The 12,523-nt window shown below is 36.2% G+C and overlaps 1 protein-coding gene across 3 annotated transcripts in view; it reads left to right on the forward strand.

The window, feature by feature from the left end:
• The window catches only part of UCHL5 (ubiquitin C-terminal hydrolase L5), a 50,745-nt gene that overhangs the window by 5,333 nt on the left and 32,889 nt on the right, over positions 1-12,523 (forward strand). For 2 of the 3 annotated variants that reach the window (XM_053605467.1, XM_053605468.1), the window contains exons 2-3: positions 4,120-4,183; positions 5,648-5,753. In XM_053605467.1, coding sequence (XP_053461442.1) covers positions 4,120-4,183; positions 5,648-5,753 — 170 coding nt within the window. Of the gene's footprint in view, positions 1-4,119; positions 4,184-5,647; positions 5,754-12,523 lie in introns of those variants that run through there. The other variant, XM_053605469.1, reaches the window with a different exon arrangement.

Raw genomic sequence — 12,523 nt, forward strand, 5'->3', positions numbered from 1 at the left:
TTGGAAAAATAGTCTAGAGCAAAGCTAATAATTTCTCTCAGAAGACATGTAGAAATAGGAGAAAACCATTGAGAATTGTGTCCCCAAAATATCCACCCTTTCTTTCCATGTGAAATATTCTATTCACTCAGCCATTCTGATCAATGTCACCTGACTGACAGGGTTGGTACCAAATCTGTTTAATTTATCTCTTGTGCTTACATTAGAAAACTAGGTAGTTTTTTAAAGTTTTTGTATTGACCTTTCCTCTTAGCTCAAGCTGTTAATCCAGGTACAACAGGGTGTATTAGTGATGTTTGCAGATTCTACTTAGGCATGCACAGGGGAAGTCTAGATAATTCCATCTAATTTAACAACTTTGACCTGTAAGTAAAAGTAGATTTGAATGACTTTTCAGTCCAGAGTAGTGTTTTTGTTTTTGTTTTTTTTTTAACATAAAGGTCTGTTATGTCTGTTCCTGAAGTGAATTTCACCTTATTTTTGAGGAGAGAAGCAGGTTAATGCCTGGCTTTCACCAAAGAAGTAGACTATAGTCTTGGGAATGCATATGGTGCCCTTGGAAGCAAGTGTTGCTTATAATTGTTGGAGCCCCCCCAAATGAGACCAACACAGTTTAGAAGTACAAGTTAACAATGTCTCCAATTTAGGGCTCCAAATTCTGTTCAAATAATTAAATCTAGCCCTTATTTTTGGAGAGACTACTTGATGGCTCTCAATCTAGTGTTTCCTATTTGGTCACATTGCCCACTGATGGAATTTATCTGTACTGTGGAATGACTGAGAATTGCGTTGGGGAAGATATCTGGGAGTGTTTTTTGTGGGAAGTGCAGAAGCTAGGATCATCTCTGCTGCTTCTGATGGACTTGTCAGTAAGTTTAGGGGAATGGCAAATTGTCAAAACCATCCGTTGGACGGTTACCTAGCAGGAAATTAAATTTAAGGCGCTTGGCAACAGTTTGGGAGCACTCACAAGAGTACTCTTCTTGGGGAGGAATGTTACAGGTATATTTTTAAGAGTATTATTTTTGAAATTAGTTTCTGAATATAATTATTTTGTAGACCTGCCATATCATAAATATTTCAGAATGTTTTAATTTTAGCTCCCTCTTTCACTCTAACAGTGTTCTGTTTTGGATGACAAATCATACGATCATCCTTTCTAAGACCCAGTTCAATTATCCATTGCAGTTTTTCTGACCAGCACATATAGTAATGTTTTTTCCTACCTCTAAACTTCTCGAACACATCCTGTGTACCCTTCATATGTAATTTATGCATGCTACACTGTCTTTGAATGCACTTGTTTCCTACTACATTGTGAGGTTTTTAAGTATTGTGGCAATAGTTTTTTAATTTCTGTCCTTGCCAGAGCCTAGTACCATGCTTGACACACCGAAGATAACTTGGTAAATGCATTAACCTTTAAAAACCTTCTCTTCTCCCCACTTTATTTAATATATGTATATTAAGGGAGTCTATATTAAATGATTCTTAGTGGTTAGTGTTTGAAAACCTTATATATCACATGAGAATTTTATAGTTTGGATAAAGCAGGTAGTGTCTTTGTTTTACACATATACAAAGCAAGAGAAACTTAAGGAAATGGTGTTCTTTCTCAAGTTTAAAAACTTTGAGGCAGTTCTGAGATTAGACTCTAGATCTCCTGAGTCATTGCTTATTTCTCTTCCGATTATGCCATGCTGTATTAGATATTTACCATATTTAAGGAGATAGATGATAATAGTTGAGTAGTATATTTTCCTTACATAAAGAGGTATGTATGTGTTTAACATGAGAATATTTAAACAGTGTTACCACTTGAAATTCTACCTATGCAGAAGATTTGGGGACACTTTTATTTAGTGGACTTTGTTGTTGTTGTTATTGTTATTGTTTGAGACAGAGCCTCAAGCTGTCACCCTGGGTAGAGTGCTGTGGCATCTCAGCTCACAGCAACCTCCAACTCCTGGGCTTAAGTGATTCTTCTGCCTCAGCCTCCCAACTAGCTGGGATTATAGGCACCTGCCACAATGCCCAGCTATTTTTTGGTTGCAGCCGTCATTGTTGTTTGGCGGGTCCAGGCTGGATTTGAACCCGCCAGCTCAGGTATGTGGCTGGCGCCTTAGCCACTTGAGCCACGGGCGCCGAGCTGGACTTTGTTGTTGTTAATGGTCGTAAGGTATGAAGAATGTTTTAATGTTTGGCTTTTCTTTTTAATGGTTGGCTTCCCTTCAGAGTAACTACTGTTAACAATTGCCTTAGCATCCTCCCATTCCCTTCTTAACACTCACACAAGCATAGGTTCACATTTATATGAGATTTTTCCAAATTGATATATGTGAATTTCCACTACTGTCAATTTCTTGCTAGACATTCAGATTTTTTCCAGTTCTCCACTACAAAGCATGTAGTAACTCTCCTTGTACATACATCTTTAATACTAGAGTGGACCCTTAATAGGTTTGCTAAATAGGGCCGAGACACAGCATGGTGTGAAGCCCAAAGTCACATTGTTGGTTAACTCAACTTTTTTTTTTTAATAACCATTATTTGTCTTTTTCTTTTCTTTTTTTTTTTTTTTTATCGTTGGGGATTCAATAAGGGTACAAGAAACCAGGTTGTACCAGGTTGATTCATTGAGGGTACAAAAAACACTGATTGCATTTGTTAGGTAAAGTCCCTTTATAATTGTGTCTTGCCCCTAAAAGGGGTGTCACACACTGACACCCCACAAAATCATTATTTTTTTTGATGTTGTAAAGGCTTCTCTACCTCTCACTTGAAAATAATTTGGAATATTAGAAAGTACCCATGCTTTGGAACCAGATGTAGATTTTAATTAGTTTTCTGGAACATACTCGCTGTAGAGAATGTAGGCAAACCACTCAATACCCAAAACCTCTTTCATTATCTTACCTTTAAAGAACTGGAGAAAATGCATTTAAAGCACTTTATATAAAAGACCCTAGTAAATGTGGTTGTCTTTTGTTATTCTGATGATAAGTCTAGCTAACCATATGGTAGACCCTTAGAGTATACTGGGTACTCTATTAAATGTGTCTCATGCATTATCTCATATTCTTCACAACAACTTTGTGCCTGTGAGGAATGGAGAACTTAAATGATCATATAGATAGTAAAGGGAGGAGCCAGGATTACAACTCTGGCAGTGTAGAGGACACTCTCTAACCACTATGCTATTACTGTGATACACGCTACTAGAGCAAGGTTTCTCAAGTTTGACGGTGACATTTTGGACCAGATAATTTTTTTTTTTTTAAACAGGGTCTCATTCTGTTTCCTAGGCTAGAGTGTAGTAGAATCATTATAGTTAACTACAACCTCAAACTCCTGGGCTTATATGATCCTCCTGCCTCAGCCTCCTATGTAGCTAGCAGTACAGACACATGTGCCAGATAATTCTTTGTTCTCTGGAGCAGTCTTGTACAATCCAGGATATTTATCTATATGCTTGACCTCTGCCCACTAGATGTCAGTAGCAAACCATCCCCATGCCAGTCTCAATAAAAGTCTCTCACTTACAGGTGACTGTAACCAGCTAGATGTTCCCTGCTGGTTACAGTCACCTTAGTTGAGAACCGTTGTCCTAGAGGAAGAGCATATTTGGGTAGGGGAGAAGGGGAGGTGACTCTGAGATAGTTGAAAATATATAATTGTAATTTAGAAAAGGAATTGGAACTAAAGATGTGATTAGAAAGTCACTGTTCAGTGGTAGTTATTTATTCCCCTCTCTCCCAAAGGTGAATAGTAAGAAAAAAGAAGGCTTAAGGACAGAGCTCAGGACACTTAAGATGAGGGAAAAGTGCATGAAGAGGAACCAGAGATTGAGAAAGACAGAAGGAACAATCATAGGGAGGTGATCAATGAAAATAAACCGTTGAAACATTCTAAAATTATGAAAGTAATATGCTGCGTTTGTAAATAATTGAGAAATATTAAAGGATGCAATAGAATTTGACCGTGAGCTTTATCAGTTTTACCATTTTAATTTGTCATATCTCATTGCCATCACTTGGGCATTTCATTTTGGTTAATATTTAATAGTAAAGAAAAAAATGAATTATTTTGTTTTGTGAAGAAGATAATTTTTTCTTTCAGGTTGCCGAGGAGCCCAAGTAGAAGAAATATGGAGTTTAGAGCCTGAGAATTTTGAAAAACTAAAGTAAGTATAATTTAGTTATGTTAAAAATAATATGTCTATACTTTAGTAAGAAAGTAATTACAGAAGTAATATGTCTATACATATTAGCAGACATTTAAAGGAGACTCAAATTTGTTTATTTTACTTGGCTTACCCTAGGCTGACTACATTATCTACTTTAAGTTTCTTTTCAATCCTGTGGGATGGGTATTATTATTTCCATTTCATAGCCAGGAATCTGAGGTTAATAGATAAGTCATATGAAAGGGATTCAAAACCGTCTCTTTAATTCCATGTCCATACAGTACTGATTAGTTGATTTATCGAAAAATTCACTTATCTATCAATAGTGTTAGAACATGCAACGTATTTTAACATAAAAACATGAATATTAGGTCAGTCTACCAAAGCATATTTAATGGAAACTATATCTTAATAGTAATTCATATCTATATATTATCACATTGCTTCTTGGGGAAGTTGCAGTTCAAGTTTCAAATGTTGATTCCTGGAAGAACTTTCCCCTGCTCCCATCTTTCTGACCAGAATAACCTCTCCGAGCTTATCCTTAATTTCCATGGCCTCAAACATTAACATTGTTAACTGTAAATGGAGGGCTAGAGGAGTTTTCACTGGTGGGAGAATTCTTGGAATTTTGGAATAGGGACAAGGAATAGGCTTCAAAAGGGAAAATTGGGGCTTAGGGATATGGCAACTATTTTTAATAGTAAGAAGGAGATAAGGTGGTTTGCTGCCTCCTACCTTCCTCTTTCCCACAAAAAGAACAATCACTTTAAATGGAATGGGGTCAATTCTGGCTCAGATCAGTGAAGCTTAATTGAAGATGCATATTTGAACTGTATTTAAAAAGATAGGAAAGATTTTTGTTGAGTGTAAGACAGTCGTGAAAGATAGATTGTAGGGAATCTAAAGTAGTGATTTGATGTTTCATGCACAAGAACAGTTCCTTTAAGAAAAAGGATGACTTTATTATGTATGAGGTGACTATTCATTCATATCATAATATGAGGAATTGTGCATGAATCTAATGATATATGAAGGTGGCTTCCTATATTTAATATAAGTTATATATATTCTATCAACCATTTACTTACAAACATCCTACATGAACTTTATACATGTATCTTGGAATTCAGTTTAAGGTTAACAGCTTCTTCTAGGTTTGCTATGTTCTAATTTTTAAGTGAAGTTATATAAGGTAGAAATGAAAGTCCACAGATCTGAGAATAAACTTTTCATTGTAATTTTTTGTAACTGGTGTAATTTTAAGTTTTATTAACTTTTATAAGACAACATTCTAATGACTATGAATAGCAATATCCATCTTTAAGAATTTTCTCGTATTTACTTAATTTACTTCATTTGCATTGTATTTGTTAAATAAGTGACTAAAATTTCATATATTAACAATGCATTATAGAAGAAGCAGGGTTTGGTGTCACTAATTTGTGTTTTATTTTATAGGCCAGTTCATGGGTTAATTTTTCTTTTCAAGTGGCAGCCAGGAGAAGAACCAGCAGGCTCTGTGGTTCAGGACTCCAGACTTGACACAATATTTTTCGCTAAGCAGGTATGGTCCTGGGATAGTCTAAAAAGTCTCAAGAGCAATCCTTTTTATAAATCGGGCTCTAGTTTACTACTGTGTGCCTCTTAGCATAGCAATCCTCCAACTTTTTTGTCTTAGCTCCCCTGTGTACTCTTACATATTATTGAGATTCCCCAAAGAGCTTTTGTTGATGGGATTATGGATCAATATTTATCATATTAGACATTAAAATAAACATTTAAAAATATTTAATCAGGCCGAGTGTGGTGGCTCATGCCTATAGTCCCAGCACTTTGGGAGGCCAAGGCAAGAGGAATGCTTGAGCTCAGGAGTTCGAGACCAGCTTGAGCAAGAGCAAGACCCAGTCTCAACTAAAAATAAGAAAAATATATTAGCTGGGGGCTGCGGAGGGTACCTATAGTTCCAGCTGCTACAGAGGCTGAGGCAAGAGGATTGATTTCAGAAGTCTGAGATTGCTGTGAGCTAGTCTAATGCTATGACACTCTAGCCTGGGGCCACAGAGTGAGACTCAGAAGTGTATATTGTTTACATTTTTTGAAAGTCTTTCTAATGTTTAGCTTAGTAGTATGCAGCTGGATTCTCCTACCTGCTACCTCATTCTGTCAGTTGCAATGTTTTTGTTTTGTTTTATTTTGCTTTTGATTGAAATATTTAAAGAAAGTTGAGTCTCACATATATGTGTAGTTGGAAAGAGAGGAGCATTATCTTTTTCTGATAAATGAGATATTCTTTGATACCATGTCAAAAGTGTTGCTTTCTTAAAGGTTAGTTGCAATGTAAAATTTGTACTTTGTAAAATCCTTTTCTTAAAATCCTTAGGATTATGTTGCCCTTCAAATGGGTCTTTTATTACTGCATGATTTTATAAGATTGTGCATTGGTCATTTGGAAAACTTACCCATTTATGCACATCTTCTAAATGTTGATACATTTGATATGATTTGACAGGAAGTCACATTTGTTAATATCTATGATTAAGCATCAAGAATTTTTAAGATCTTGGTGATGGATCTAAGTTTTGTAAAATTCTAATTTTCATTTCAAAGTTAAAATTTTATCAGTAACAGCAAATACCATTAGGTGTTTTCCCTGAAGCCACAAACTGATTTCACTGATTTTGAACAAAGTATCTGCCAAACAGACTTGTCTAGAAAACCATATTTGTCTGTCATTTGTTCTTTCAAGTAAAAATGATGTTCTAAGAAAAAAAGCTGCCAATTTAGCTCACAACTAAATCACCCAGGTGCCTCTCTGTGAGATAACTGGTATATTTTGGTATACAGCAGGAGTTCTTTATTTGTCGTCCTATTTGATTCCATGGAATATTAAAGATTTGCACTATGAAATAGAAATTTAATAAAAATAAACTTTTATTGCTTTATCAAACACATTTTTCAGTTAAACTGACTTTTTGTTTTAGTTTTTTACTGTATGTATATGTCAATGAAGTATAATAATTTAATGCCACTGCCTAGATTTATTCTAAAATATTAGTAGTTTTATAGTGTGTTGTGTTTGTGCCAACAGTACAGATGGAAAAGCAGGGAGAAAGGCAAAAACTTTCTTAGAATTATGATGGAAACAATTTTGTAAAGAATCTTAGGGATTCCTAGAAATCCATGGACCACACTTGAGAACGATTGTTCTAGTGTATACAATGATTAGGAAAATAACAAGTTTTAATTTCCATTATTAGATGCCTCCACATATCTGACTTATTGTTTGGAAAAACTAAAAAAGAGAATGATTATTTTGATTAGTTTGAAATCAAAGTATGATTTCATCTGTTTGAAAATTGTACTTAATTCTGAGACACCCCCCCTCCCCCAAATGGCTTGCTGGTTAACCTTTAGAAAGTAGAAAAATAAAACTGCCTAATTTTTATTACTGCCCTTGAAATAAAGCCTTTGCTGTTCTACAAGTAACTTGTTTTCCTTTTTTCTCTTATCATATTGGTTCTTTCTATTTCCTCTGAATTGAATGTTTTTAGAGAAATTAAAGCTTTTTTTTACTTTAAAGAAAATATGGCTTTATTATTGTCTGCTTAAAAATGTATCTTTTTTTTCCTTATAGTAGAACTTGCATTACAGAAATATGTGCATTATGTCGTGATGAAAGCGAATACCCTTGTAATCCCACAATGACAATTATAATGATTTACCACTCTTATTATGTGCCATATATTGTGCAGTAGATGTATTCTTTATTTAATCCTTGCAGCAACCCTGTGAGGTTGTTATCTTCATTTCATAGATGAAGAAATAGAGGCCTTGAAAAATTGTTAGCCTGGGGTCACACAGATGATATGTGGTGGATCCAGAACTTAAACCCAGGTCTAAAACCCAAGTTTGTGATTCTGCATGTCATACTACCTCCCACATTTTCTAATCATATGCTAACATATTTTCCTTATAAAATTTTACTAAAATTGGATTATTCAAAGTATTTTATATCTTTTTTCACCTAATAAAAATTTGACTTTGTTTCATTTCAGTACACATAACAAATATTAGTTAACGTTTATCAAATTCTTTTTTTTTGAGATGGAGTCTCACTCTGTGTCCCTGGGTAGAGTGCTGTGGTGTCATCATAGCTCACAGCAACCTCAAACTCTTTGGCTCAAGAGATCCTCTAGCCCCCGTCTCCCAAGTGGCAGAGACTACAGGCACTTGCTACCATGCCTTGCTAATTTTTCTATTTTAGTAGAGATGGGGTCTGGCTTCTGCTTAGGCTGCTCTTGAACGCCTGTAATATGAAAACATACTATATTCTTACAAAATTTTTTCACATATATGTGGCTGTCTTTAATTCAGACATTCCACCTGCCTTGGCCTCCCAGAGTGCTAAGATTATAGGTGTGAGCCACTGCACCCGGCCTCATTTAGGAAAGCCTTAAGTGTTTTTATATATTTTTTAAATTATTAATTTGTTTATGGTAACAACCAGCAGAGCTGGGGTGCAAACTCAAGTACTTGGGCTCTAAAGCTGTACTCTTAACCTTACTTATCACTACACTGCTTCTTTTAAAAGTATTATTGGTATAAATGTTCTATAATTTACTTAACTAATCTCTAAATGGTCAAGATTTTGAGTTTCTAATTATTTCTCTAACACAAATAATCACATTTATCATTGCAATATTTATGTAATTATGTATCTTTATACTTAACAATATTATAATTTTAAAATCACAGTTTGTGAATTCTAAAATCTAAGATCTGAGTAGTAGAGAAAAGATAGAGGGGAGGTACTTTTAAAAGTTCTTCAGGTGATTTTTCTCCTTTTTAAAAAAATTTTTTTTAATATATATAGGAATATATGCCCATTATAAAAATGTAAGCACTATAAAATGAGTTATGCAGAAAATAAAAGTACCTTATAACTCTGCTTTAGAGATAACCTCTGAAAACATATTACATGCTTACAAATTTTCCCACATATATGTGGCTGTATTTAATTGTATATTTTCCATGATAAACTGTAAATATGGGCGTCAGGAATTTTGTTTTTATATGCACTCCTTGTGGCACTTAGTGGGTATCTAATAAATGGAGATTGAACTGTTTATGTTTAGGAATGTTCCAACAAAGAATGCTGAAATTCACTAATAACGAGACATGAATGATGTCTGGTTTATAGAGGTCTATTTTTAAGGTATAAGAAAATATTCCATAAAGAAAAAATGTGATACTAGTGTATGAATTTTTTAATTTCTGGAGTTCCTTAATAGTTTTCTAGTTCTGTGTTACATTTCTGTCTTACTGTAATTTAGTGTTTCATTTGTATTATGTTATTTTATAGCTGTTATTAAGATGTCAGATTAGTGATTCCCCAATATCACTCTACTTTATTATGTTAACAGTTTTTATTAAAGTGGTAAGGTAATAATTCCCTGATAATATTTGTAAGTCTTGTTAGTATACAACTCTTGTGAGCCTATGCTAGGAGTTTATAGTATGTCCTACATAAATATATAATCCTTAGTTTAAGATTGTAAGGGCTTACAGTAATAATTTTTTTACATATATTTTTAATCAACATGTGTTGTATATTAAAATTTCCACAAAGTAACATTTAACATCAAGAGAAAAGGGGACAGGAAAGGGGTTAACAAACCAGTCCAAGGAATGAGATGTGGACAATAATGTTGAGATGGTCGTTAAGGCAGAGTCCTTGATTTTGGCAGAGTTTTCAAGGGTAGATGCTGGGTACTGATCAGGAGTGACAACAAATGGTGTCTGTGGAGACAGCTGTTTCTAATTAGCGAAGTTCTGCTCTTTTTATGGCCCTTGAGAACTTTGGTGAGGGCTAATACAGGATTATGCCCCTATCTGGTTGGGTGTAATCTGCAAACATCTTCTCCCTGTTGGCATGATGCCTTTTGAAATGGAAGTTAGAGTGTGTTTCTGGGGTAGGAGATTCTTACGTCAAGGGTGCTCCATACACCTCTCCGTGGCTGCTTTGCTCCTTTTAATTTGGCCATGTCTGTCAGCTACAGGAAGTCCTTCTTGCCTGGAGAGCTTGGGGTCTTATCTGGAGTTTCATTTTGTTTTGTTTTGAGACAGAGTCTCACTCTATCACCTGCAGCAGAGTGCCATGGCATCATAGCTTACAGCAACCTCAAACTCTTGGGCTCAAGTTATCCTCTTGTCTCATTCTCTGTAGTAGCTGGGACTCCAAGCCACAACGTGCTAGTTTTTCTGTTTTGTAAAGATGGTGTCTTTCTTTGCTCAGGCTGGTCTCCAACTCCTGAGCTCAGGCAGTTCTTCTGCCTCAACCTCCCAGAGTGCTAGGATTACATGTTAGTGCTAGGATTATAGATTAGTGATTCCACAATATCACTAATGTTGAACCACCACACCCAGCCATCTGTAATTTCATTTCACAGTTCCACTTGCACAAAGTCCCAGTTACCCTTGCCAGAGAATGAGTCCCAGCACTTGCTAGAAACACGCTAAGACAGTCATCTCCAGAGGCTAAACTTTGACCTTAAGTGCTATGAAGTAAATCCTAATTCCTTTCTTCCAGGTACTAATTCCCCATTTTTGGCTCCAGAAACAGTGCTGTCTTCTAAATGCCTAGGACTCAGGTGCATTAGAACTTGATCCTGGAAGACCAGCTTCTCTTGATAAGCCTCGGGCTGTTGAGGCTGAACATCACATCCCTAGCCACCTGTTGTTGTCCTTGAAATAGTAATGACAATAGGGCTTTGTCTTCTGCTGCACACTACAGACAGTGCAGAAGGAGGGGACTGGCAGGCTGGCCTTCCTATCTAAGGCCTGCTCCTCTCAAATTACTAACAGAGAAGATGGAGGAGCAGGAAGAAACATTTCTGATACATAGCTTGGAGAAGGTTCCCTTATTGTTTCACCTTTATATTCAAAAGCACAGCTTGGTTTCGTTGCTGGAGCTACCACAATCACTCCAGCTATCCAGACCACTGGGAAGCCTCTGTGTCTCCAGAAAAGAATAGGCAGCTGTACCCATGAGGGTGCAAGAGGAGGCTTGCTGGGTATTGTGGTTGGGAGATTCCACCTAGTATTCCTGGTGGCTTCTAAGTGGGTGACTTTGTACAGAAAACCCATTAAACCCATTCTGATTCCAGGTAGCAAACATTCTCTGTTTATCTCTAAATGGTAGTTTGGCTCTTTTGTTTTGAAACCAGTTATTAATTACACACACAAGACAGTGGATTTGATTGGCCAGTTCTTCCCTTGTTGAAAAATCAGGGTAAGGATTCTGTTCAAATGACTGCTGAAGTATTTGCAGGTCATCTGGAGTAAATTTATGTCATGGTCTTATTTTTCCTCTACTCCCTTTTATTCTTATTTCTTTATGACTGTCCTTAATGGGAGATCCATTGGAAGCCATATCCAATCTCTACTCCAGCCTTTCAGAGCAACACCATGGTAATGATTTCTTTTCTTTTCTTTTTTGTTGGGGATTCATTGAGGGTGCAATAAACCAGGTTACACTGATTGCATTTGTTAGGTAAAGTCCCTCTTGCAATCATGTCTTGCCCCCAGAAGGTGTGGCACACACCAAGGCCCCACCCCTCTCCCTCCTTCCCTCTCTCTGCTTTTCACCCCCCCCATGACCTTAATTGTCATTAATTGTCCTCATATCAAAATTGAGTACATAGGATTCATGCTTTTCCATTCTTGTGATGCTTTACTAAGAATAATGTCTTCCGCTTCCATCCAGGTTAATACGAAGGATGTAAAGTCTCCATTTTTTTTTAATAGCTGAATAGTATGCCATGGTATACATATACCACAGCTTGTTAATCCATTCCTGGGTTGGTGGGCATTTAGGCTGTTTCCACATTTTGGCGATTGTAAATTGAGCTGCAATAAACAGTCTAGTACAAGTGTCCTTATGATAAAAGGATTTTTTTCCTTCTGGTAGATGCCCAGTAATGGGATTGCAGGATCAAATGGGAGGTCTAGCTTGAGTGCTTTGAGGTTTCTCCATACTTCCTTCCAGAAAGGTTGTACTAGTTTGCAGTCCCACCAGCAGTGTAAAAGTGTTCCCTTCTCTCCACATCCATGCCAGCATCTGCATTTTTGAGATTTTTGTGATGTGGGCCATTCTCACTAGGGTTAGATAGTATCTCAGGGTGGTTTTGATTTGCATTTCTCTAATATATAGGGATGATGAACATTTTTTCATGTGTTTGTTAGCCATCCGTCTGTCTTCTTTAGAGAAGGTTCTATTCATGTCTCTTGCCCATTGATATATGGGATTGTTGATTTTTTTCAGGTGGATTAATT

Source organism: Nycticebus coucang, chromosome 10, assembly GCF_027406575.1.
Source record: "Nycticebus coucang isolate mNycCou1 chromosome 10, mNycCou1.pri, whole genome shotgun sequence".
NCBI classification, from domain to species: Eukaryota; Metazoa; Chordata; class Mammalia; order Primates; family Lorisidae; genus Nycticebus; species Nycticebus coucang.